The sequence below is a fragment of the Phodopus roborovskii genome, unplaced genomic scaffold, assembly GCF_943737965.1.
Source record: "Phodopus roborovskii unplaced genomic scaffold, PHOROB, whole genome shotgun sequence".
NCBI lineage: Eukaryota > Metazoa > Chordata > Mammalia > Rodentia > Cricetidae > Phodopus > Phodopus roborovskii.
In genome coordinates, this window is record NW_026126546.1 from 9,786,515 (window position 1) to 9,814,339 (window position 27,825).

A 27,825-nucleotide genomic window follows, 5' to 3' on the forward strand; every position below is an offset into this window, starting at 1 on the left:
AACTGAAAAAAAACATGCTTAATAGATGCAAAAATAATTTTAAGTTTGAAGTTCTGTTATCTTTTTGTTGCTGTTGTTCCCTGTGCTTTTAGTGTTACATCCAAGAAGTCATTGTCAAATATAAAATTTCTTAGGGGTTAGCCTGGTGGTGGTGGTGGATACCGTTAATCCAGGACTCAGAAGGCAGATCTCTGTGAGTTCGAGGCCAGCCTGGTCTTACAAATGGAGTTCCACAACATCCAGGACTGTTGTACAGTTATACAGAGAAACCCTGTCTCAAAAAAAAAAAATCTTAGTGGTTAAAGAGATGGCTCAGTGGCTAAGAGCACTAGCTGCTCTTCAAGAGGACCTGAGTTTGATTCCCAGAACCCACACTGAGCAGCTCAAACTCCCTATAACTACAATAACACAGAATCTAATTCCCTCTTCTGGCCTTCACCACCAGCAGCACACATGTTAGATACATACATATACATCAGAACAGCCAGAGCTGTTCAAAAATAAAACAAATAAACAAAAAAAATCCCACCAAAACAAAACAAAATAGCATGACCTTAAGCTGGGCGTTGGTAGTCCCAGCACTCGGGAGGCAAAGGCTAGTGGATCTCTGTGAGTTCGAGGCCAGCCTGGTCTACAGAGCTAGTTCCAGGACAGGTTCCAAAGCTACACAGAGAAACCCTGTCTCTGAAAAACCAAAAAATAACAACAACAAAAACAAACAAAAACAAAAAAATGACCTTAAACAACTTAGGGAGAAAAGGTTTTATAGTCTATGATCATGAGAAGTCAAGTTCAGATATCTACAGCAAAAACCACGGAGGAATGCTTACTGGATTGCTCCCTCCAGCTTGCTCAGCTACCCCTCTCACACAGCTTAGGTGCACCTGTCCAGGGATAACAGTTAGCTGGGCCCTCCTACATCAACCAATAATGAAGAAAATACCCCACAGGCATGCCCACAAGCCATCCAATGGAGGGTCCCTCTTCTGTAGTGTCTCTAGTTTACCTGAAGCTGACAATAAAAACTAACCAGTATGGACTTTCACATACAATGAAAAAATCTTAAAAGTCTTCACTTCTGTGTTTTTAAGTTTTTCTTTTAAAAGCATTTGTGTGTGTTCACAAAGGACTGCTTTCCGGTGTTAGTGTTTTTACTACATGGGTTCACAGAGATCAAACTCAGGTGGGCACGCCTTATAACAGGTGCCTTCACCCACTAAGCCATCTCAGCAGCACTGAAAATAGTTTTAAGTGCAGGTTTTGATCCCATGTTAGTATAAACTATCAGTTGAATTTATTCATATTTATATATATATATGTGTGTGTGTATGTATATATATATATATATATTTTAAAATTTTTAATTTAAGTTTTAGTGTATGGGTGTTTTACCTGCACATATGTCAGCTCACAATGTGCATGCCTGGTGCCCTCAGAGGTCAAAGATGGGATGAGATCTTCTGGCACAGGAGTTACAGGCAGTTGTGACCCACCGTGTGGGTGCTGGGAATGAAACTGAGTCCTCTAGAAGAGCAGCTAGTACTCTTAACCACGTAGCCATCTCTCCATCCTTCATTTTTTCTTCAATTATAATAATAGTGTTTTTAGTTTTGCTCTTTTTAAAAAAGATGTATACAGTATATTTATTCCATGTTTCCAAAAGAATCAAAAACAATTTCAAGTTGTGTGTAGTCATTGTATGGTATTACTGTGGTTACATAAGGCTTTAAAAAAAAAAAAAAAAAAAAAAAAAAAACCTATGTAGCCTAGGTTGGCCTGGAATCAGGACACTCCAAAATGCTGGGTTTCCAGCGTTATTTTGAAACAATTTACCGCATCTGTTTGAATTACAATACTCAATTCCATACCAATAGTATGTTGTGTGGTTTTCCATTTTTAGACTTTTGAAAACCACAACAAAGGGAGATGTCTCTCTTCTGATACCAAACCTGTGACTTGTAGGTTCTTTTTAGTGGGTGGTTTAGCTGTAACTGAATTTAAATGACTACACAGAAATAATCTCAAGCACTAATTAGCATATCCTGTCCTATGTCCTCTGGTGAAGAAGACTTCTTAACAGAAGAAAAATTGGGGCTTCCTTCCTTCAGTGTTCGCACCCAAGTTCAGCTTTAAAAAGGAAAAAAAAAAAAGTGTTCAGGAAAAAAAAAAAAATGGTTTACGACGTCATTGACGTAGAAATACTGGGTTTCCTGTCATACAACTTGTGAACCCTTTGCCTATTAATGCGCCCTTAACAATTGCTCAATCTTGCCTACCTTTTTAAAACGGGAGTAATAGCCAAGGGCTGGGTGCGGGTCTCCAAGTAAGCGCTTAGAAAAGTGTCAGATGCCACTGAAAAATCGTTTCCCCCTCACAACTGAAAAAAACAGGAGCAAGCACCATTTCACCAGGATCCTAGTTTAACAGCTTTCTGTATTTCTAGGACAAGCCCTTTGCCCTCTAGAGCCCAGGCAGCAAGCAGAGCAGTGAGAAGAGAATGGAACGACGCCTGGCTCCAGAGGATTCAACGCCTTTCTGGCTTCCGCGGGCGCCCGCATACAGCTGGCCTGCACACACAGAGCACAGGGTGGCTCAGGCTTTTAGCTGCAGGAGCCGCAAACCCACAGGCTTCTTGCGCATGCCAACACATGCGTCAAGGGCCACCAGGCGCAGTACGCAGACTTCCGGGCTCAGCCCTTCCCGTTCCTGATTGGTCCGGTGACGACGTAGGCGTGCGTCCGAGAGCGGAAGGGGGCGTGTCCGCCCAGGAGGAGGCGAGATGGCGGCGTCCGGGGGTCGTCCGTGTGTTCGCTCGCTGCCTGGAGTTATGCCCTGGCGGAGCAGGTACGGCCTGGCGGGAGGCTGCTGGGGCGGGGGCCAACCGGACCAAGCCAGGCTCTGGGTAGAGGAGGAGCCATTTATCTTTGCGGGCTCTCCGCGAGTAGCTCTGACAGGAATGACACGGAGCCACCTTTACCTTGAGAGCTGGCGCTGCAGCCACCGCGTGGACTGTGAAATGAGTTCGGATGTGGCCTAAAAGCTCTTCCTGGCCCTTTCCAGCTAGGTGGACATGCACAAAACTGATGCTGTGCTGACTGCTGGTCGCTAGAGTGGAAGCAAAGCTTTATGAATGCCCTTTCTCAGGTGTTTGCGTTCCTGGCAGGATGGTGTGATCTGGAAGAGCTCAGCGCTGCCAAAAGAGCAGCACTTGGGCTTGTAAAGCTTTGAGGCGGACGGATTAGATTTGGTTATCTGAAAAGTCTGTTGTGGAATTGTGGTCTTTATCCTGTTGACCCCAGTCGTCTTTGTTCCTTAAGATGCTAGGCAGCTACAGGTGGAAGAGACCCGAGGGAATCTTGTAATTGCCACTTGCTGGGTTTTTTTTTTTTGTGTGTGTGTGTGTGTATGTGTGTTTTGTTTTGTTTGTTTTGTTTTGTTTTGTTGTTTTTGTTTTTGTCTTTTTGAAACAGAGTTTCGTTATGCAACCCAGGCTGGCCTCGAAATCACAGGAATCCTTCTTTCTCAGCCTCCCAAATGCTTCCCAAGTGCCAGGATTATAGGCATGAGCCAGCTGTTTATTCTTTTTGTCGGGGAGAGGGAAGTGAATTCTTAACCTAGGGAGGAGAAAAGAAAGTTCTCTACTTGGCTGAGTCACTCACTTTATAGACAGCTCAGATTTGCAAAGGTATGATTGCAGGTGTCCACAGGGCCTTCAAGCTCAAGAATGTCCTAGAACTACATGGCTGTTTAGGTTGTGAGCCACCTGACATGGATGCTGGGAGCTGAACGTTCTGTTCATTTTAACTGTAGAGCCCAGTTTTTTTTTTTTTTTTTGTTTGTTTGTTTTGTTTTGAATGTGTGTATGGATGTTCACCAGAATGTGTGCCTGTGTACCCATGTGTGTTCCTGGTGCTCATGGAGGCATTTAATCAGAAGAGGACATTTAATCCACTGGAACTGTAATTATAGGTCTTTGTGAGCTGTCATTGGATGCTGGGAATTGATCCCAGGTCCTCTGGTAAGGCAGCTAGTGCTGTTAATCACTGAGCCATCTCTGTAGCCCTTGCTAAACTTTAAGCGATGGTGAAAAGGATGTGCCCCACTCACCATTAAAAAATGGAAAGGAAAAAAAAGGTCATATTTTAGTGCCAGTGTTAGCAGGCCAAGACTGAAATGTGGCACAAGAGAGGGAAGTGATGAGGATGTGTCTACAATAAGAATAACAGTTTCAAATTTGTCATATATTAAGATAGAAACTGTATACACAAAAGATAACATTTTTCTAAGTTTTAAGTAAAGTGCTATCTAGTTATAAGAAGTAGGTGAAATCTCCATATTGGGAGGAAGTTTTCCTTTTTTAAAAAAATTAATTTTTATTATGTGTTGAGGTATTTTGACTGCAAGTATGTCTGTGTACCATGTGCATACATGGTGGCCATAGAAGCCACTGCAGTTACCAGGGTGGTGAGCTACCATGTGGGTGCTGGGAATCAAACCCAGGTCATCTGCAAGAGCAGCCAGTGCTGCTCCTAACCACTGAGCCATCTCTCCAGCCCCAAAGTTTTTCAGTAAGTGTGTGATGTGTGATCTTGGGTTATAATTTAGGGTTGTATTTCTAAATGTGTTTGATATGAGTGAGTAGGGAGGTGACTCATCAGAAGAAAGCTGAATTAAGTAGTACTCGTCTGTAATTCCAGATCACCTATATTTATTCAGATGGGAGGTGGAGACAGGGGACTCTAGGAGCTCAGGGACTAATGCAACTAAACTCTTCCTCAACAAGGTGCAATCAAGAACCAATTCCCAAAAGCTGTCATCTGAGTTCCACATAGGTTCGTGGTGTGTATTTGTTCTCTCTCTGTCTCTCACAAACATAAGGCTGGTGCTGGTTTGGTGACTGACACTCATAATCCAAATATTTGTAAGTGGAGGCAGGAGGTTCTGAAATTCAAGGCTATCCTTGGCTACATTAGGTGTTATGGACTAGCCTGGGTATTTTAAGGATGTGTCCCAAACATTACTACCCCAATCTGCCAAAAAGTTGGCTTGGCTGGAATATTTAGTAAAGATAGAGATTAGCAGTTACTAATCTTCTGCCCGTTGGGGCTGTGACAGCAGTAGTTTTTACAAGTATTCCAGGTTGTAAGTTCAGGCAAGTCTAGACAGTTTAATGGATAAGGGGAATGTTTTACTGAACATTTTAATACCAGGTAGAATGTGGGTTAAAGCTTTTGAGAGACCTGCCAGTTCAGCTTTAGAACTCTCCTAGCTTTTGAAAGTAGGAGGGAGAAGTGAGGACTATAGATAAAATGTTAGCACTCGTGGCGGGAATATTAGACACATGTTATGGGGCTGGAGAGGTTGCTCAGTGGCTGAGAACATTTGCTGCTCTTCCAGAGGACCAGGGTTACATTTATAGCACATACATGGTGACTCACAACCAATTCCAGGGCATCAGAAACCCTCTTCTGGCCTCCATGGGCACCATATATACATGGTGCACAGACATGCACACAGGCAAAACACACACACACACACACACACACACGTGCATGCATGCACGCATGCACACAGGATCGTGGCACTTTTCTGTAAAAATTAAAGATGTACAAACACCTGTCTCTAAGCAAAGTGTATTGCTCACCTGGGCTCTTTGAACTCTTGCAGAAATAAAACTAAAGAAAACCCTTTTTGTTTTGTTTTTCCAGACAGGGTTTCTTTGTAAAATAGTCCTGGGTGTTCTGGAATTCATTCTGTAGACCTGACTGGCCTTGAACTCGTAGAGATCCACCTGCCTTTGCCTCCCAATGATGGAACTAAAGGCAAGTGACATTACTACCCGGCCAAGAAAGAAACTTTTTAAAGGTTTTGTTGTTGTTGTTGTTGTTAATGGGGCTGGAGAGATGACTCAGCCTTTAAGAGCACTTATTGCTCTCACAGAGGATCTGGATTGGGTTCCCAGCACCTGTGTGCTAATTCCAATTCCAAGGGATCTGATGGTCCCTTCTCTCCTTTGTGAGCATTGTACACATGTGGGGGAAAACAAACAAACAAACAAAAAAAAAAACCCAAAAATTACAACTGGAAACAGACCAGCCAGTGTGGACATTGGTAACTGGAAGTTGATATAGTCGGTAATAATTGAATATCACTATTTGTAATAATTGCATTTTTTTTTAAAGATGTCTTGGACTACAGAGTTACCTCACTGGTTAAGAACACTGGCTGTTGGCTGTGCCAGGCAGTGGTGGTGCATACCTTTGATCCCAACCCTCGAGAGGCAGAAGCAAGTGGATCTTTGAATTCAAGGCAAGCCTGATCTATAGAGCAAGTTCCAGGATGGTCTGGGCTACTCAGAGTCTTGAAACCTGCCCTCTGAAAACAAACAAACAAACAAAAAGATACTGGCTGCTCTTGCAGAGGACCCAGGTTCAATTCCCAGACACACATTAGGGCACCTCACCATCTGTAATTCCAGTTCCAGGGAATCCATTGCTCACTTTTAAGCTATTCAGGTGGTACATGCACATACATGCAGGCAAAACACTCATGTACGTAAATAATAAACCTTAAAGATGTTTGTAATGTCATTACCTTTTGTATTAGTAACTATATGTAAGTAGGTGACAGGCCCTGGACTAAGGGTTTTACATGGGGGGCTTTGGGCTCTGATTTTATAGTTGAGGGACTTGATTGCACAGCATTTGAGCCAAAGGCAAGTGCTTAATCTCATTTTGATTTTGTGAAAGGATCTCATTCTATTTCCCAAGCTGCTCCTCCAGCCCCAGCCTTCCAATTGCTGGGATAACATATATGTGCATGTGTGTGTGTTTCTCACTATACCTTGCTTTAATAACCTGCTTGATTCATACCCTTGATTCTCTCTGTAGAAGAGACACCTGATTGAGTTTATCTGTTGTTCTCTCTGGGCCTTCTTGACCACCCCCCCTTTTTTTTCTTTTTCCTGCGTGTATGTCTGTGTACCACATGCCTGGTACCCATGGAGGCAAGAAGAGAGCATTGAATTCCTTGGCACTGCAGTAAGACAGGTGGTTTTGAGCTACCACATGGACACTGGAAATCAAACTCAGGTCCTTTCTTTGGAACCATCTATATTCAGTCCTTTGGCAAGCCACAAAAACTATACATTCAAAACACTTCCTTTATGCCCATTTCTCATTGTCTGTCACTATCCAAGCCACCCCATCTAGAACCTGAAAGCCTTCAATACCAATCTTTATAGTTTGACTCTTGTTCCTCTATTTCCTGTTTGTCACAGACACGATGGTCTTTTCAAAACATAAACAAGACCTGCCCTCTGTCTTGCTCACATCTCAGGCCTGTTTCATTTTTCCTCCTCACTCAGTCTTCTTGCTACCCTGTATGCACCATCTTTGTTTTTGGCATTTGCTGTCTGTTCTACCCACCATGTGGATCATACCTGTCTTAGTTCGGGTTTCTATTGCTGTGATGAAACACATCCACCAAAGCCAGCTTTCTTACAGAACCCAGGACTTCCAGCCTAGGGATGGCCCCATCCACAGTGGACTGGACACTCCCCAATTAATCACTCATTAAGAAAATGCCCTACAGCTTGGCTACAATCTGTTATCTGATCCTTTTTGTTGTTCTTTTTTGTTTTGTTTTGTTTTTGTTTTTTGAGAGAGGGTTATTCTGTGTAACTTTGGCTGTTCTAGAACTAAATTTGTAGACCAGGCTGGCCTTAAACTCACAGAGATCTGCCTGCCTTTGCCTTCCAAGTGTTGGGACTAAAGCTATGCACCACACCACCTGACTAAAAGTTCAGTTTCAACTATGGACTCCTATAAAATAAAAAGTAAGTTAAATACTTTCTTCAAGAGGGAAGAGTTAGGGCACAGTCACAATCTGAATAAAGCAAGCCCAAACACCAACAGTGTAAATGTCCAGTGTCTGGGATTCACTCACGATATTCTAGGTTTCTCCAAGGGGCTGGGCCATTCCTCCAGCTCTGCCCTCTGCAGCACACACAGCTTGTCTTTTAGTCTCCGGCTGGCTTTACATCATCGCTGCTGCTGTTCTTGATGGTCATCCTGTGGCACTGGCGTGTCACCAGTAACCTCTCCCGGGCTCTCTTCAGGAACCCCAGGCCTGACACACAGTGCTAAGCCTCAGTTCGGTCATGCACAGGAGGTGGCAACCTCAGCTGCTTCCAGAACACAGCTTCCGTGTGCTGATCTGGAGGAAACCATTTCCAGAAGACTTCATCTCAATGATGCTGGTCTCTTCTGAACTACTGTTAATTTCTTAGCTCTAGATAACCAGTATCAGCTGGCCCAGTAACGCAAAGGTTTCATTTCATGGTGCAGTCTCTTGTTAATCATGGCTGACTAAGATGGCAGCTCTCTTCAGCCTCAGTTTATTTGAGTAACATAATCTTAATTCAAAATAACAAGTGGCCCTGATAGTCTTTAAACTTCCCTCTGAAACCCATAAGCCAGGCCTCTGTTTGTACTCCTAACATTCTATCTCCCAAGCTCCTACAGAACAGGACACTGAACTCCCAACATTCAGTGGCTTTTTTTTTTTTTTTTTTTTTTTTTTAAGCTCAAAGTTCCAAAGCCCTTCTGTATTCTCCCCCAAAAGATGGTCAGGTCTGTCACATCAATATCCCACTATTCGGGTACCAACTTGTCTTAGGGTCTTTAACACTATGACCAAAGCATCTTGGGGAGGAAAGGGTTCATTTGGCTCATGCTTCCATCTAACAGTTCATTATCAAAAGCGGTGAGGGTAGGAGCTCACACAGGGCAGGAACCTGGAGTCAGGAGTTGATGCAGAGGGCTACTTACTGGCTTGCTCCTCATGGTTTGCACAGTCTGCTTGCTTATAGAACCCAGGACCACCAGCTTAGGGTGGGCCCTCCCCCATGAATCACTAATTAAGAAATTGCCCTCGGTGCTGAAGTGATGGCTTGTTGGTGAAGAGCACTGGCTGCTCTCCAATTCCAGCACCCACACAACTGCTCCCCACCCTCTGTAACTAGTTCGAGGGAATCTAATACCCTCTTCTGGGCTCCGAGAGTATCAAGCACAGACAAACATGCAGGCAAAATATCCATACATATAACATTAAAAAAAAAAAAAAAAAGCTGGGCCTGATGGCTCACTCCTTTAATCCCAGCACTCGGAGGTGGGAGGCAGAGGCAGGCAGGCAGATTCTGTGAATTTGAAGACAGCCTGATCTACATGAGTTGTAGAACAGCCAGGGCTACATAAGAAAGCCTGATTGTTTGTTTGTTTTTTCTCTTTTTCTTTTTAAAAGGAATTATGAGGGATGAGGTGATGATTCAGCAAGCCACATGCTTACTGCTTGTCTGAGTCACTGTTCTGTTGCTGTGAAGAGACGCCATGACAAATGCAATATTTATTAAAGGAGTCATTTGGCTGGGGGCTTACTTATAGTTTCAGTTAGTCTGTTATCATCATGACCGGAAGCAGACAGGCCTGGTGCTGGAGAAGTAGCTGAGAGCCTTACATACTAATCCACAGACAGCAGGTAGAGAGAGAGAAAGAGACAGACAGACAGACACTGGACTGTCATGGGCTTTTGAAATCTCAAAACCCATCCTCAGTGACACACTTCCTCCAACAAGGCCACACCTCCTACTCTTTCCTAACGGTTCCCACCGACTGGGGACTGAGTATGCAAACACATGAGCTTGTGGGGGCCATTCTCACTGAAACCACCACATTGCTCAGGCATGAGGATCTGGGCTTAGATTCCTAACACTGAAAAAGTTGGACATAGCTGTGCCCAGGCCTGGAACCCCAGTGCTGAGGAGAGGACAAAGAACGGGGTACTGGAGCTTGTTGGATGCCTGCCTCACTTCAGCTTTAGTAAGAGACCCTGTCTTCAAAGGAATAAGGTGGAGTGACAGACAGAGCAGGGCACCAACATCCTCCTTTTCTGCACACACATGCAAGGTGCCCTCCAGTGTCCAGTGTTTGTGGTGAACAGGAGTACCCTTTATTTGTGATGGGTAAAGATGGAGTATTTTCTGATTTTTCTTGTGAAGTCCTTTGAGTACTTCTCATTGTTGGGACACAAATGCTCAGAAAACCTGGTGGAGAGGTGGGGGCAGGTGGATCACTTGTACCTGCTACGCCTCACACGTTGCTGCAAAGGAGGCTGGGAAATGTAGGCTAGCAGGTGTCTAGAAGGGAAAGCAGATTTGTAAACATCTGGCCTGCTGTGACACAGGTAGAAAACTCTTGCTAAGCTACTCTAGGTCAGGAAATCTGTTTAGAACAAATTCAGTTTTAGATGAGTCAGAGTAAAGGTAGTTTCAAACTTAGAAAAACTATTAAAAAATAATGACTAGAAATCCCAGATACCCTTACTCAGATACTGCAAACTCTGTGTTGTTGGTACTCTGTTTTCCTGGTCCTAGTGTCTTCGTTTCCTGTATAGGGGCTGGCAGACCCCGTAATGTAACTGTTTCAGCTTCTCTTATGAGGATGTTTCTTTCATTAATTGTGGTGCCCATGAAGCTCCCATTGTACAATATTGTAGGATCTCCAAATTGTATTAATGTTGCTGAGCTGGGCTTAGAGACTCACACCTGTGATTCCAGCACTCAGGAAATGGATGCAGGGCTTAGAGACTCACACCTGTGATTCCAGCACTCAGGAAATGGATGCAGGAGGTTATCCTCAGTTAAGTGGTAAACTTGAGTAGTATGAATAATAAAACCCCAGAGACAGATATTGTGGTTAAAACTGAAGATCAGAGAAGCAAAGTAGCCAGCCACTAGCTATTACCTGTACCTCAGACCAAAATGGGTGATCCTGTCTCCATGAATCCTTAGACACTGAGCTCCTGCCTTATATTCCTCTCTAATGCTGGGATTACAGGCATCATCCCAAGTGCTGGGATCAAAGGTGTGAGTTCTGTTTCTCTTTTAGACTGCTTCACTCTCATGTAGCCCAGGATGGCCTTGAACTCACAGGGAGCCACATAAGGCCAAAACCGTGGCTGCAGGATAAGTTGCCAATTAGTAGGGTTGGAAGAGATGGCCCATTGTTAAGAGTGTGTACACGCTGCTCTTAGAGAGTTCAGTTCCCAGCATTTCTGTTGAGCCACTCCCAGCCATCTGCAACCCCATCTCCAGTTGGATCTGACACCTTCCCCTGCTTCCACAGGTGTCTGTACTCATGTGCACATACTCATATAGTCACACACACACTATTTCGTTTTATTTATTTTTGCAATGTGTCTTAGAGGCTTTCCATTTATGAGCTTGTGCATATTTTGTATTGGGTCATGTACAATGCATTTCTACATCAGGTGAACAGTGTGAAGTCACTCTAAGTATCAAATATCAGAACAGTCAACATTTCTTCAAGAAAAACAAGTAGGTCAAGTAAGCCAATTCTGTTACTAAATAGAATTGAGAATTTTATTTTTAATGATTGGTTTTTCTTGGTTGTAGCCCCCGCCACTATGAATATACTGCCACGCACCATTTTCTGGGGTCCTTACAGAAGCTGCCTCTTGAAACCTTTAACACAGGTAAGGAGCAATTGAAAGTGTTGCTGGCTCACCGTCTGTTCACTCAGCTGGAGGTTAACTGAAGTTGGGAAAAACAGGGTTGTTAGAACGAAATATTCCTGTCAGGGATGTCACCTGGTGTGTAGTCATCACTGGGGCCTCAGCAACTCTTCCTTATCGGGTCCTCTGTTGTGTGACTGCCATTCATTGTTGGATATTTCTTTCTAGCTTTTTCTGCCACAGACAGTCTTGTAGTAATCCCTCTGTCATTTTCAGGATAACTTTGTGGAGGTAGAACTCCTGGGTCAGTGGGTCTCTGTCACAGGGCATGGTGGTCATACCTGTCATAATGCCAGCCTTCAGTAGGTTGAGACAGGAAGATAATAGGTTTGAAAGCAGCTTGAGCTATATACTGAGACTCTGTAAAAAGTTTATGTACTTGGCACTTTGGTATTTAGGCCAAATTGCTCTTCAGAGAGTCTGTTCCAGTTGAGATCCATGAGTAGAAAGTACGATGGAGTGACACCTCCCCTCCCCATTGTGTTGTCTTTATTTCCCATATACCCTTCTGTTTATCATACTGAATGCTGGTTCTAATGGCCCAGTACTGCTCCGGGAGTAAGATGAGGTGGTTGATGGGAACAACAGAAAGCTTGCTACAAACATGTAATTAGTGGGGACACTTGTGGCTCTTACTAATTAGTAACTGCATGCTGCAACATGCAGGGGGAGCCTCATCAAGGAACCTCTAGTCTTCAGTTTATTCTGCAGAGCAGCAGCCTCTGTGCTCACGGAGCCACCGTCCAAGGGAGAAATGATCATCTCTGTTCACTAGCCTTCTTTGTGAAAGTTTAAGAGCATGTACTGCTCTTGCAGAGGACCTGGGTTCAGCTCCCAGTGCCCACTTTTTGGGCAGCTTACAGTCTATATGTCTCGATCAGATTGAGTCTCTCTGCCAGTTAAAAAATTAAAAGGAAGAATTTTGAGCAAAATAGGTAACAGCAGAAAAGTCTCACAAGCACCACAAACAGAACCAACAGCAATTGAAGAAATGATTCACTGGTGGTGAGGAGATGCATGCATGGAGCAGACACACAGAGGAAAAAACTCAAAGCAGAGGGGCAACTGGAGAAGCCACCTAGTCCATCCAGTCTTTTCTCAAGGGCGCGGCCTTTATCTCTCTTAACTACTTCAAGCCAACAGAGTTGACAATAAAGCAGCAGCAATCAGAGTGCCTCAGAGGAGGGTTAATCTAAGGGATCATTATATACCAAAGGCAAAGACTTAAGAGCACTAGGCAGCAATTTGGTGATAGTGTATATCTGTGAAGCTTGTCATATGAGTGTGGTAGCATCTATAACATGAAAAGTGACACTTTTGGTAATACTGTAATTCCGACTGGGAGCATAGTTAGAAAAATAGCTGGGTGGGACTGGAGAGATGGCTCAGCAGTTAAGAGCATTGATGGCTCTTCCAGAGGACCCAGGTCCCAGCACCACATGGCAACTAACAACTGTCTGTAACTCCCAAGATCTGACACCCTCACACAGACTTACACGCAGCCACAGCACGTAAAATAAAGATAAAAATAATTAAATAAATAGTTTAAAAAAAAAAAAAATAGTTGGGGCAGTTTTGTTCTTAGATAGAGAACAGGCTAGAAAAAGCCATCCAAAGAATACTCAGCAGGCTTGATTTCTCTGCCACCATCATCTACCATAGATGTACTGTGGAGCAGGCTATTCATCTCATTAAAGAGTTCAAGGAGCCTTTCAGCCAATTTAAGTTTAGAAGTCAACCATTGAGTTTCTTCTACTATAACCTCATGGGGCACATTAAAAGACAAAGTTGATGACATCATAATTAACTTAAGTTTTGTTTAATAAGGTGAGGCAAATTGTGTAGCTGGGGACTATGCACCAGAACCTTTTTACCAGGACCTGCCTGTGTGCCAGCTGTAATGTCCTATGGAGGGGACAATATGGGGGGTAAAACCTGAGTGAAATCTAGGTTACACTTGTTGAAATCTAATTGACATTTTAAGAGAGAAATATCTTTTTTAAATAGGATTATCCAGCAGTGTCCCAGGCTTATGGTTTTCGTATCTTTTGTTTTGTTTTGTTTGTTTGTTTGTTTTCTGAAACAGGGTTTCTCTGTGTAGCTCTGGCTGTCCTGGAACTCACTCTGTTGACCAGGCTGGCCTGGAACTGAGGGGTTTACTTGTCTCTGTCTCCCAAGTGCTGGGGTTAAAAGCGTATACCACCACTGTGCAGCCGTTTTGATACCTTGACTAATTCCCCAAACCTGTGAGTTTGACAGCAGCATATCTGGCAGGAAACATGATGGTCACACACCTGTGGTCTCAGCATTTGGGAGGTGGAAGCAGGTGGAACGGGAGTTCACAGCCACACATAACTACACGCTGCTTTGTAGGCCAATCTAGATTACAATGAGAGGGAATGTGACTGGTTAGGACACAGGATCTCATATTACAGCTGTGAGCAGTGCTCTTCTAACAACAGGTAGTGTTATCGATAATGAGAAATAAATGTTCGAATAACTGGTTAAGCATTGCCCCAGCCTGTGGGATCCATGGGGACCCTGAGGGAGGGAGAATGAGGAGACGAGAGATGGAGACAGGACAGTATTCTGATCAAGTCTTGTTTAATGAACATAAGCACAGGGTTTATGTAGTGGAGAGATGAGGGAATGGGCCAAAGAGAGGATGTGAGGGAGGCAGAATGTCCTTCCAAGGAGGATGCAGGTGTTCTGCTATAAGATAAGTTGCTATAAGATAAGTCTGCAGCTGGGACTCTTTCAGGGTCAGGCTGCATCATATGTTTAACAAGAGAACAGTCATAGGGGAATGGAAAATTACCAGTATGTTAGTATCTAAGAGAGTAGTAGTAGGAAAGATGGCTGTTAAGAGGCTAACTTTGCTCTGGGGTTCCCCACAAAGCATAGTGTCTGAGGGCTGTTAAAGAAACATTTTAAATCTGGCTATACTTTCCTGCTGCTGTTGAAGACCATGTAGGTGGTCTTTCCTTAAATCTTTTTTAAGTTAAATTTTTTTCTTAAAATTTATTTATTTTCATTTTTTTTTTTTTTTTGTCCAGGTCCAGTTGTAGATCTTGTCCTCAAGGGTTACTTGGGCTAGAGAGGGGCCTTTGTCTCCTTTAGTCTTTCTTTTTTCAATTAGTCCTTCTATATGAGGATAAAGCAAAGGCCTGACTTAACTGTTGCTTCATTTGGGAGCATGACGGAATTTCTCCTCTTTGTTGACCCTCCTCTCTGCAGGCTTGGCACTGGTTAGTGTCCACTACTCCCTCAACAAGAGGACAACTGATTTCTCCCAGTTATAGTACAGGAGAGATGTACCACAGTTCCCTGGGAGTTAGCTGACCTTGGAGGACAAGTTCCTCTGACCACATTAGTGTATGCTTCCAAATATGGTTATTGAACACTTAGAAGTTTGTTTTGTAATATCTAGCAAGATCTGGATGGTCCTGAAAGTAGAAGAAAATTTGGACATAGAAAATTTTAGGGGAATTTTCCTGTTGTTTTTGGAATAGCTCTAACTGAAAGATGACATTATAATTAAGAGTTGCCCTTGGTGCCAGGAGGTGGTGGCACACACCTTTAGTCCCAGCACCTGGGAGGCAGAGACAGGCAATCTCTGTGAGTTCCATGCCAGCCTCATTTACAGAGTGAGTTCCAGGACAGGCTCCAAAGCTTCTGAGAAACCCTGTCTCGAACTATGCTCCCCCCAAAAAAAGTGTTGCCCTTGGGAGCCACCTTTCATTTTTTCCTAGAGGATATTTAAACCATGCATTGGTTCAGAAAAAAGACTAAAGCTTTCTTCCGGGCACCTGAAGGTCTAACTTGCCCTGGTTGTCCAGGAGGCAAGTGGGGGGGGACTTGGAGGATTTTGTTCTCATCTGTAAAGTGAAAACAAGATTGAGAGAGGTGGATGGAGGTTCACCTATCCCTTCTCAATTCTCAGACCAGCATCTAGAGAGGGTAATACCTTGCTAATTGAAGGGTGATTGGTGGGAGCTAAACACCCCAAGACTGGTTCCCAGTGCGGGACCAAGTTGTACTTGTCCATGCCTGCAGTCCCATCCATCCATGCCACTTTGAATATATAGCCAAAGTGTCATTATTGGTTGTTGTATCTTAGTTTTCACCTCAAAGAAAGCCTGATTCTGAGACAGACACTGGTTCCCTTCAAGCCTCACCTAAGGGAAGATTGAAGTGGAGAGCTTGCAACCCCCACAAAAATGTAAAGAACTCAGAAATTGATCATATTAGATTCTTTTTTAAACTTCTGTTATTGTAATTGTAAGGCTCAATATTAAAACAAAGCAAAACATTTAAGAAAAAAACAAAACAAAAAATACCCAAAAAAAAAACAGCTGCCTGGTGGTACACACCTTTAATACCAGCAGGCGGATCTCTGTGAGTTCGAGGACAGCCAGGACAAAATGAATTCCAGGATAGCCAGGGCTGTTGCACAGAGAAACCCTGTCTCAAAAAAAAAAAAAAAAAAAAAAAAAAAAAAAACAACAGAAAAAAGAAAAAACAGTAAAAATAAACATCTTGGAGGCCTGGTGTTCCTCATAAGTCTAATTAAAAAAAAAAAAAAAGAGAGAGAGACAGTAATAGCCAAAGAGCTTAGTAGGAAAGGAAACTTTTTGGTTGCTACCATATTTGCTTTATGCCCTGTGGCTACATTAACAAAGATGGCAGTGAAATCACATAGTGTTGGTCTTATTTATAACATTAGCAAAGGTGGCAGCCATCCACATGGTTGCTTCTGTCTTGATGAGGCCATTAGCCAAGATGGTGACAAGCCACATGGTTGTTTTTTTGTTCAAGGTTAGCCTGGTTCCCATCAGGCACAAGTCCCTGTGAAATCCACACATCTCACAGATTAAGTGTGGGCCTTTACTCTTTTCTTTAAACCGACACTTTAGTTAACCGGTATAGGAGGAAGCTGTATCATGGCCTTAGCTGATCAGTCCCAACTGGCAACAGAAACAGGTAGGAATTCCATAGTCTAAGCTCGGGGAAACAGGGGTAGCTCTGATCAGTTAAGGGTCTCTCAGATAGCTTCTTTTTTTCTAGGGAGAGGGAGAGAAGAATTTTACCACCATCCAATTCAAAATAGTAGTTGGCTTGTCTCAGTCCCAGAAGAGACAGGAGATTTAGGGGCTTTGAAAAATCCAAAGGTTTATCTGTCTGCATAGTAACTATTTTCCTAAAAATGTCCTTCCTTCAGGTACCAGGATCAATGACCAGATGAAGGCACCATTGCTATGGAGCCAGACCCTAGGTTAGTAGTATAGTTTTAGTATCTTCTCACAGTTTTCTAGTCACCAAACACATTCTCTTCCTTGTAAGAGAGAAGAAAATAAAATTACCAGTTCTGTTCCAAGACAGGGGAAGATACCAGCAGCAGCCTAACAGACACACCTCTTATTCTTTCTGGGTTTAGCCTGATATCTATTTTTGAGTCAGTGTTCCTGAGAAGAAATCCTGGACAAGCCCCCAAAGTGATCAAGTTTATTTCTTCTGCCAGTTAAAAAAGAAAGGTGGGAAAAATCTCTAGTGTATCCAGTAGCATTGGAGGCATCTCAGACTCTGCAGACAGGATCAGCAGTTGATGAAAGGAGTTCACTGGGGATAAGGACACACGGAAAATGATGATGCTCTGCAAGCCAGAAAACAGTCTCTTCTCAAGGGATGGGTCTTTAAGTCTCTGAAAAAACAAGAGTGTAGCTCAGTGGTATAGCACTTGCCAAACATGTACAAGATCATGGGTTCAGTCCCAAGTACCACAGAAAAAAACAACAACAAAAGATTATGTGTTGTGGTGACAACACATAATCCCAGGCCAGTGAGTTTGAGGCTAGGCTCAGCTCCATGAGACCCTGTTTCAAAACAAACAAAACCAAATGACTAAAACCAGCCACTGAAATGAGGTACTGTGGGACCACCTCCCTTCCTCCCTTCCTGTCTTCCTCTCTCCCCCTCCCTCCAGTCAATGGCACTGACTGTATATGTTTAAGGTATATAGCATGATGGCTTTGGTTTGTCTTTTGAGATAAAGTCTTGCTGTGGAGTCAAGGCTGGCCTTGAACACTATCCCTCTTTCTCTACTGTTATATGCATGTTTTCCCTCCTGCTTGGTCTCAGAGCTGTGCCAGCCCCAAATAACACACAGTATTAGATATATAATGCTGTTGGCCTGTTATTAGCATTTCTTATTAGCTAGCTCTGTCTTAAATATTAACCCATTTCTATTAATCTAAGTTTCCATGTGGTCTTGGTTTACCGGAGAGAGGGTCCGGAGTTCCGCTCTCTTCGTCCTCCATGTTGAATCTCTCCCTACTTCCTCCAGAATTCGCCTTGTCTCCTGGTTCCGCCTATCTTGCTTTTCTATTGGCCAACAGTGCTTTATTCATTAACCAGTAAGAGAAACATATTTACAGAATGACATCTTCCATCACTCTACCCTCCTGGGTGCTGGGATTAAAGAGTATACCACCAGGTAGTCCAGCAGGGTGGTATGTTGATGCACTTGAGATACACAGTAAAGTGATATAATCCAGCAAATTACTGAAATTATCATCTCAGGTAACTTCCTTTATTATTGTTGTTATTGGTAAAAGTACTCAAAATGTTCTCTCTTTTGGCAAGTTATTAATGTACAATATTGCTAACAATAACCTTCATGTTATACATTAGGCCTTCTGACTTATTTTTAAAAATAATTTATTTGTTTTTATTTTATGTGCATTGGTGTTTTTCCTGCATGTATGTCTGTATGAGGATGCTGGATCCCCTGGAACTGGAGTTACTGACAGTTGGGAGCTGCCTTGTTGGTGCTGGAAATTGAACCAGCATCCTCTGGAAGAGCAGCTAGTGCTGTTAACCGCTGAGCCATCTCTCCAGTCCAAACCTTTGAATTATTGTCCTTCAGAGCTACAACTTTGTGTGCTTTTGCTTTCATCATCTTACTCTTACTCTAACCACTTTTAAAAACAGTTATTTTGCAATGCTGGAAATTAAACCCTTATACATCTAGGCACATGCTTTACCACTGGGCTGTTCTAGCCCTGTTACCTTGCTAGATTCCATAGATAAATAAGATCATGGAGCTTTTCTCTGTGTCTGGCTGGTGTTGCTTATCAAAATGTCCTTCAGATTTAACTTGTTCTTGTTGTTTTTTTGAGACAGGCTCTCTCTATGGATCCCTGGCTATCTTGGAACTCTATATGAACTTAGCTTAAAATTCAGAGAGAGAGATCTGCCTGCTTCTGTGCCGCCGCCATCCCCATACTGGGATTAAAGGCATGTGCCATCACAGCTGGCTTAGATTTAATATTTTGTTGTTGCTGTTAAATATTTATTTATTTATTTTATGTATATGAGTTCTCTATTGACTTTATGCCAGAATAGGGCATCAGATTTAGATGGTTGTGAGCCATGATGTGGTTGCTGGGAATTGAACTCAAGACCTCTGGAAGAGCAGCCAGTGCTCTTACCTGCTAAGCCATCTCTCTAGCCCCAGATTTAATTTAATTTTGAGGAGGGGACAGTTTTAAAACAGGGTTTCTCTGTGTAACAGCCCTGGCTGTCCTGGAACTTGGTCTATAGAGATCCACCTTTCTCTGCCTCCCGAGTGATGGGATTAAAGGCATGCACCACCACTGCCTGACTTGTTTTTATATCTTTAGCCATGTGTATTGTGTGTTTCTCTGTGTGGGTATGTGCATGTGAGTGTAGATGCCTATAGAAGCCAAAGGTATTGGATCTCCCTGAGGCAAGCAGGTGGTTGTAAGTAACCCAACCTCGGTGCCAGGAACTGTAGCCTAGCTCTTTCTCTGTCCTGCCAGCCAGCTCCCAAATAATGAGATAGAGACTTCTTAGTAATTATGGAAGCTCACCCTTTAGTTTATGTTTGTCCCACTACCTCTTATAACTCAATCTAACCTGTTTCTGTTTATCTACAGATTGTCTTGGGGCATTTTACCTTTCTGTCATTCTCTGTGTCCTGCTTTCCTGCTTCCTCCATGTTTGTGGGTCTGTCTGGGGCCTGGCATCTCCCTATTACTGTTTCTCAAGCCTAGATTCCTCCTACTTATTCTTTCTACCTGGAAGTCTCACCTATAACTCCTCCCTTGCTATTGGCTATTCAGCTTTTGATTAGATCAACAGGTGCCTTAGGTAAAGCAGCAACACATCTTTACACAGTTAAACTAGTATTTCACAACATAAACAAATGCAGCACATCAATATCCCAACAGAACCAACTTGGGTCCTATTAATTGCTGAGTCATCTCTCCAGGCCCTACATCCCCTCCCTTTTTTAATAACAACTAAATGATATGCCATTGTAGATTTATAAGATTTTAAACATATTCATTTATGGAGCTAATTCACATGCCATAAACTTGACCTTTGTAAGTGTATAATTCAGTGGAGCCTTTGTTGTTTTGGGGACAAGAGCTTATTCTGTATCCCTGGCTGACCTAGAACTCATCATGTAGACCAAGCTGGCCTTGAACTCGGAGATTCACATGCCTCTGTCCCTGATTGCTAACCATTTCAGTAGTTTTTAGTATTTTCACATTTATATATACCTCATTTGTTCCCTCCCCTTAACAAAAACACACATTAAGCTATTTTATTTTGGGTTTTTTTTTTTTTGTTTGTTTGTTTTTTTTTTTTTTTTTTTTTTTTTTTTTTTGTTTTGTCTTTTGAGACAGGGTTTCTCTGTGTTGCTTTGTAGATCAGACTTGCCTTGAACTTACAGAGATCTGCCTGCCTCTGCCTCCCAGGTGCTGGGATCAAAGGCATCTTAAGTACCACTAAGCCCAGAAAAACTTTTTTTTAAAGTGTTTTTTGAGAATAGGCTCACATGTAGACCAGAGTAGCCTGACCTTGTACTCACTATATAGCTGAGACTTGCCTGTAACTCCTGATCCTCCTGCCTGGTGCTGCTCGTTAAGCTCTTACACCCCACCTGTTTTCCCTGTCTCTCTACCCTGGCAACCATTGACATACTTTATTTCTCTACAGATTTACTTATTCTGGACACTTACGATAACATCATAACCAGCAGCCTCTGTGCCTGGCTTAGTTCACATAATGCTTCCCTGTTCACACTCTAGCATGTGTCAAATCTGTGCTTTTGTTTTACAAATAATGGTTCACTGTATGAAAAGAACACATTTTCTTTTCTTTTTTGGTGGTGGTGGTGATTTCTATATTGTAGTATTTATTTTTAATGACTTAATTTTATTTATTCATTTGCAAATGTATGAATACTCTGTATTTATGCCTGCAGGCCAGAAGAGGGCACCAGATCTCATTGGAGACTGTTGTGAACCACCATGTGGGTGCTGGGAATCAAACTCAGGATCTCTGAAAGAGCAGCCAGTGTTCTTAACCTCTGAGCTATCTCTCTAGCCCTTAATTTTATTTTTTAAGTAAATTATCAAACCCACCCCAACATTTCCTCCATTGCAATTCCTTCCATATTCCCCCTATCACTATTTTCTTCCACCTATATGTATTCATATTTTTAACAACCACTTGTGCTGCCAGTGTGTACATGGGTGAAGAGCTGTTTACAAGAGCATGAGCAATCAGTCTCTCAGGAACTGCATCACTTAAACACAAAAATGGACAACCTCTCCCAGTAGCCATCAGTCGCCAGTAGCTCCTTGGGGATGGGACATTGTCAATCCTACTACTTCTCCTTCTCCTCCTCCTTCTTGTGTTTGGTTTGGTTTGGTTTGGCTCTCTCTCTATGTAGCTTTGGAGCCTGTCCTGGAACTCCTGTGTAGACTAGGCTGGCCTCGAATTCACAGAGATCCGAGTGCTGGGATAAAGGCTGCGCCACCACCGCCTGGCTCTACCTTGTCACTTCTTGAAACAGAACTCCATGTTGGGATTTTGATTGGCCTGATCTCACACAGGCTTTTTTACATGCAGTCCCATGCATTGTGAATTTGTGTGTGCATTAGCCGTGTTGTGTCTAGAAATATAGTTTTTCTGCAGTCATTCACTTCCTGTGGCTCTCACCTTCTTTTTGTCTTCTCTTCCCTAATGAATCCCTTGGAAGGGAGGCGTGTGATATAGATGTCTCATTTGGCTTAGACATCCATAATCTCCTATTTTCTTCGTGTTGATCATTTGTGGGTCTCTGTATTAATTGCTATCTACTGCAAATAGTAGCTTCTCTGATTTGGGTTGAGAGTTGCACTAATAATCTATGATTATAAAAATAAGTATTTAAGGGGCAGTGTCCATTTGGCAGAATAATAGTAGTAGATGTTCTCCTAGGGTCTATGACCTATCCATCTTAGGTTCATGGTGCAGTTTTTCCTTGTAGAGTAGCCTTAAAGCCAACCAGGAAATAGTTGGTTACTCCTCTAACATTCATGCCACTATTGTCTCAGTGGGCATGTTTTGCCAGGCCATTCTATATTATAGTTTGTAGAGTTCATAGGTGGGTGAGACTTAATTACTTTTCTCCCCTGGTAGCATGCATAGCTCCTTCCCACACTATAAAAATTAGTGAGTAGGGATGAAACTTCCAGGTCAATACTAGCTTTATTTCTTCATCTTCTGTGACTCAAGTGTGTATCTTCAGCAATGTGGCTTTTTTTGTTTTGTTTCGGTTTTTTGGTTTGGTTTGGTTTGGTTTGGTTTTGAGATAGACTCTCACGATATACCCCTTGCTAGTCTGGAACTCACTATGTAGACCAGGCTGACTTCTTGTTGGATTCCCAAGCACCCTGACAACCCACTTTCGCTTGATAACCCCTGTATCCCTGTCTCCCCGTGGGTTCTGAGGTTAGGACTTCAGCATAGGACTTTGGGGAGTCTCAATTCAATCCATAACAAATGTCACACATCTTTTCACACATGTTTATTGGCCATTTGCTTGTCTTCTCTGACTGAATTTTAAGTATATTTTTAGTTTTGTTGTGACATGGTCTTACTATGTAGCTGAGACCATCCTGCCTCACCTTTCCTGGTGCTGGACTCAGTCATCATGCCTAACCAGCTTACTTTTCTTTTTTTCTTTTTTTTGTAGTTTGTCAAGAAAGGGTTTCTCTCTGTAGACCAGTCTGGCCCTTAACTCATAGAGATCCACCTGCCTCTGCCTCCTGGGTGCTGGAATTAAAGGCGTGAACCACTGTATCCCCGTTTTGTTTAAACTTTTATGCTTTTGGTTTATTTTAATCACTGAACCATCTTTCCAGCACTTCCCGCTCTCTTTTTAATTTTATTGGTGTTTTGCCTGTATGTATGTCTGTGAGTGTGTTTGAACCTGGAGTTGCAGACAGTAATGAGCTGCCATGTGGGTGCTGGGAATTGAACCTGGGTCCTCTGGAAAAGCAATCAGTGCTCTTAACCACTGAGCCATCTCTCCAGCCCTTTTAATGTGTTTTTCAGTTGGATTGCTGGTCTGTGTGCTTTGTATGTGGTACTGAAGTGAGTCCAGGGCCTCACACGTGCTAGGTAAGCACTCTGCCTCTGAGAGGGAGAGTGGCTGTTCATCCCTGGCTGTTCGTCTTTATTGTTACTGCATTGTCAGGCACTTCAAGGTTGTGAACTTCTCTCTGCCCCTCCTGCCTTCATTCATCTATGAGTTTGATTGTTTGGTTTTTGGAGTTTTTTGTTGTTTTGGGGTTTTTTTGGCTTGATTTTGTAAGTTAAGGTCTAACTATGTAGCTCTGGCTGGCCTAGAACGCGTTATATACACCAAGCTGGCCTTGAACTCACAGAGATTTACCTGTCTCTGCCTCCTCAGTGCTGAGCTTAAAGATGTGAGCTACCATGCCCAGCGTTCCTTTATTTTTTTTAATGGTGCCAAGGCTTTGTACGTGCTACGCAAGTTTTCATGGAGCTAGGCCTGGTTTGACTTTATTTTGAGATGGGGTCTCCCTGAGTTATCAAGCTGGCCTCAGGAGTAGCTGGGATCATGGGCCTGCATAGTGAAGCCCAGCTTTGTTTTCCATCCATGACTGGTTCCATAGCTGAGTGACATGACTCGGAGCCGTGCCTCGGCACCACCCCAGTCCAGTCACTTTCACTGAGGATCCCCTTTACTTTGTGGCACTGTGATTGCATTACTCATTTTTACTTCAGTCTCCCAGGCTCAGAATCTCTCTTTTTTGTTACAGGTGCCAGAAAAATCCACACTGCCCCTGTCCGATCCTTGTTCCTGCTGCGCCCTGTGCCCATCCTGTTGGCAACAGGTGGTGGGTATGCAGGGTACCGGCAGTATGAGAAGTACAGGGATCAGAAGCTTGAGAAGCTGGGATTGGAGATTCCGCCCAAACTCGCTAGTCACTGGGAGGTAGGACCGAGTGGGCATGACCTCTGTCAGCGCACACAGCTGCCACTTCCGAAATGGCCCCCATGTATTGTCTCAACAAATTGCACCCACTGTCCTAGGGCTCATGTTTCTGGTGGATGTTTAACTATTGTGGGAGTTTTCCTTTGATGTCCGTCAAGCTTGTATTCTGTCCAAAGACCTGGCCCTGCACCTGCCAGAAAGTGCTTGCTGCTGAGATCATTTCTTGCACTGGTATTGCCACCAGCCATCTTGGCTCTTCTTCTGGGGCAGAGGAGGGTGATGTGTTGGCTTTTGTGATATGGATTCATTCTCACCAGGAACCAGACTGTTGTAATTAGATCTCTTTAATATCCAGTAGGCATTGTGTAACTATTGAAATATGATGTAAAGATGTAATTTTAAGGTCAGAGAAATGGCTCATCAAGTAAGAGCTTCTGATGTGCAAGCATAAAGATTTGAGTTCAGGTCTCCAGCCTGCAACTATGAAGCTGATGTGGTCATGTGACTTGTAACGTCACCTCTGTGGGAAGGACAGACACAGGAGGATTGCTTCAGGGGAACAGGATTGAAGGCAGTAGAGCAGGCACTCTGAGCAGAGTCCACTGTTCCAGTAGCTGCACATACATGTCATATATTACACTCACACATAATTACAAAAAGCCCCACAAGATTGCCTTCTCTTCAGGCTGAGACTAGTGGTTCCAAGCCTCCCTTTCCCTTTAAAAATGCTTCACAATTGTAAGTGGGCGCCTTTCTCTTCCAATAGAGTGGGGTCACAGCCGGTTTGGTTCTTAGCAATAAAAATTTTTTGCCTTCTCTTCATCCATAATTTATCAAAATAAAAACTTGACTCATCGAAGGACCAGTGATTGGTCCCAGTAGCCTGGGCAGAAGATAAGGACTGAGACTTTGTGATGTTTGGGTTTTCTCAGGACCCCCTCCATATAGTTTGTCTATTGCAGATGAGTCCAGTGTAAGACAGGCGTGGCATGAGCTTGCTCATAGCAGGTCACAGGTCACTACACACCAGCTGTCTAACTCTCTGGTCCCTCTGTTTCTTCAGTTGTGAAGTGGCAAGTTGGGTGGGAAGACAATTGATGCTCCTCCATGTCCTAAACAGTCTCTATAGCTGATATTTGTTGCCATTGGTATGTGATGAGATTCCTTTTAGGATAGTTTCTGGAGTGTTTGGGATTGGCCATTTTCCTCCAATGAAATTTAGTGTTAAAGATTGCCTCTGTCCCTCCCCTCATTCTGTCCCTTCCTTCCTCTTCCCTTTTCTTCCTCTCCTCCTTCCATTCCCTCCATTTCTCTGTGGCACAGAGGACTGGACCCAGGGTGTCAAGGGTGCTACAAGTGATTTGCCACTGAGCTGTAGTCTAGTCTTGTTTACTTTGAGCCAGAGTCTTACTAAGTTATTTAGACTCCCCTCAAACTTGTCATTTTCCTACCTCATTCCCTACAATAAAAGCTGCTATTAAAATGTGCACCATGACTTTTATGTGTTGTTGTAGAGTCATAGGGTCAGGTAACTTGGGTCCATGCCTAGAATGACAAGACACTGATATAGAATGACCTGTGCAGCATGGGGTCTCAAACATCTGTAGTTTAAACTGTGAGAGTTAGGTAGCCATCCCTTACTTGAGTGACATGACTACCAGACTCCCAGGTTTTCAAGTAAGATGCCAGCAAGTCATTTCATAGAAAATAGTGTGCACTGGGTTGACACTAGAGTATTCATGAGTGGCAGGAGGGTGAGTAGCAACTTGAATTAGCAGCATTTTCCATCCTTGGTCCCTACCTGAACTATAATCTCAAATGAAAGAGATTTTCCCAGTTGTGACTATTAGTTATTGTGGAACTTTAAAATAATGAATTCAGGGAGCTGGGGAGGTGGCTCCATAGATAATAATAGTGTTCACTATACAAGGATGAAGACCTGAGTACAAATTGCTAGCACCCATATAAAAAGCTGATGGCAGTTGTTATATTGAGCCCCTAAGTCACCAGCACAGCTGAGGGGTAGGATGATATTGTTTTACCAAAAATAGCACTTTTTGGATTTCCAGAAGACGGATATGAGGTAGTGGTAAGTAGCCTTCCTGCACATAAATCATTTCTATTAGCTAATATCTATTAGTGTGCCAGCAGCCAGGCTTTGTTCTTTTTACAATCCTAAATTTTTTCATCTTTCATGTAAGACATGTTTGCTTATGACAGAGTCTCACTACGTGGCCCAGGCTGACCTAGAGCCTCTCAAGTGCTGGCTTATGGGCCTGAGCAGCTATGCCTGGCTCTTGAGTCAGACGTCCGAAGACTATGGCTGTACATAATACCTGTGGTGGTATGAATAGGAATGGCCCCCGTATGTATGAGTGCTGGGTCATCAGGGAGTGGCATTACTTGAGAAGGATTAGGAGGTGTGGCCTTGTTAGACAAAATATGTCACTGGTGGTGGGCTTTGAGGTTTCAAAAGCCTAAGCCAGGCCCAGTGTTTCTCTCTGCCTGCTGCTTGTGGATCTGGGTGTAGAACCCTTAGCTATTTCTCCAGCACCATGTCTGCCTGTTTGCCACCATGCTCCCTGCCATGGTGATAATGGACTAAGTCTCTGAAACTGTAAGCCAGCCCAATTAAATGTTTTCCTTTATAAGAGTTGTCATGATTTTGGTGTCTCTTCACAGCAGTAAGAGACTGACTAAGATAAAAACTTCGGTTCTGTCAATAGCTTATGTAATTCTGTTAAGGTTTTATAACAGCTCACTCAAGGAGGGCAAGCACTTTAACAATTTTATGAAGAATTACACAGGCTGAATATGATAACATGTAATGCTGTGTTTCCAGTGCTAAGGAGGCAGAGGCAGGAAGATTGCTGCAGATTCAAGGCTAATCTGGGCTATTTTCAAGCCAGTCAGGGCTACATAGCCAAACCCTGGAAAAACACATCGAATGGATTTTTATCAAAGAGAACTTATTTCCAGAACTGATCTGGACCAGTAGTAAGCTGTACTTCCCTGTGTTGGAGGACCAGGAGATGAAAACAAGAAAATAGAAAAGTTGGGATCGATAGATCTTGCACAAGTTGTGATTATGTCAAGCAAGTTTATTAAGAAACCATGTATTAGCCAGGTGGTGGTAGTGCATGCCTTTAACCCCAGCACTCAGGAGGCAGAGGCGGGTGGAGCTCTGTGATTCAAGGCCAGCCTGGTCTACAGAGTGAGTTCCAGGATAGCCAGAACTACACAGAGAGACCCTATCTAGAAAAACCAAAGAGACAGAGAGAGAGAGAGCCCGTGTGCACATACAGTTTGTCTTCTAGGCTCAGGCTGTCCCAAACTCATGGCTACTTTTTTGTTTGTTTGGGTTTTTTTGTTTGTTGTTTTTCAAAATAGAGTTTCTCTGTGTAACAGTCCTAGCTGTCCTGAAACTCAATTTGTAGACCAGGCTGGCCTCAAACTCACAGAGATCCGCCTGTCTCTGCCTCCTAAGCACTGGGATCAAAGGTGTGCAGCACCATCTCTAGTGGCTACTCTATTCTTAATGGCTCTCCCTTGGTAGTGACATCTCCAATGCTGCGGTCTTCTACTGCAACTGGGCTGCTCTTTCACCAACAGACTCCAGCCCTACCACACAGTGCCAAGACATGACTGTTCTCCATGACTCCCTCATGCTTTCAAAACCAGTACCTCTTGGGTGACTCTTAAACTAGGCAGTTCAGCTGTTTGCACAGGGTGCAGCTGTGGCCACTTCTGTGTGCTGATCCTGAGGAAACACTTCCCAGAAAATTTCAGGTGCTGGTCTCATCTATCATAGTTGATTCTTCAGCCTCAGCTGACCTGCATCCATTGTCCCTGTAAAGGGAGATTATACTTAGTGGTGCTGGTCTCTTGTTAATCACTGCTGATTCTTCAGA

At 43.3% G+C, this 27,825-nt stretch overlaps 1 protein-coding gene across 3 annotated transcripts in view; it reads left to right on the forward strand.

Annotated features, from left to right (window-relative positions):
* Nucleotides 1–2,735: 2,735 nt before the first annotated feature.
* Pisd (phosphatidylserine decarboxylase) overlaps nucleotides 2,736–27,825 on the forward strand; it is a 46,214-nt gene continuing 21,124 nt past the window's right edge. For 2 of the 3 annotated variants that reach the window (XM_051200463.1, XM_051200464.1), the window contains exons 1-3: nucleotides 2,736–2,844; nucleotides 11,474–11,553; nucleotides 23,739–23,914. In XM_051200463.1, the coding sequence (XP_051056420.1) occupies nucleotides 11,485–11,553; nucleotides 23,739–23,914 (245 nt within the window). In that variant the 5' untranslated portion in view covers nucleotides 2,736–2,844; nucleotides 11,474–11,484. Of the gene's footprint in view, nucleotides 2,845–11,473; nucleotides 11,554–23,738; nucleotides 23,915–27,825 lie in introns of those variants that run through there. The other variant, XM_051200466.1, reaches the window with a different exon arrangement.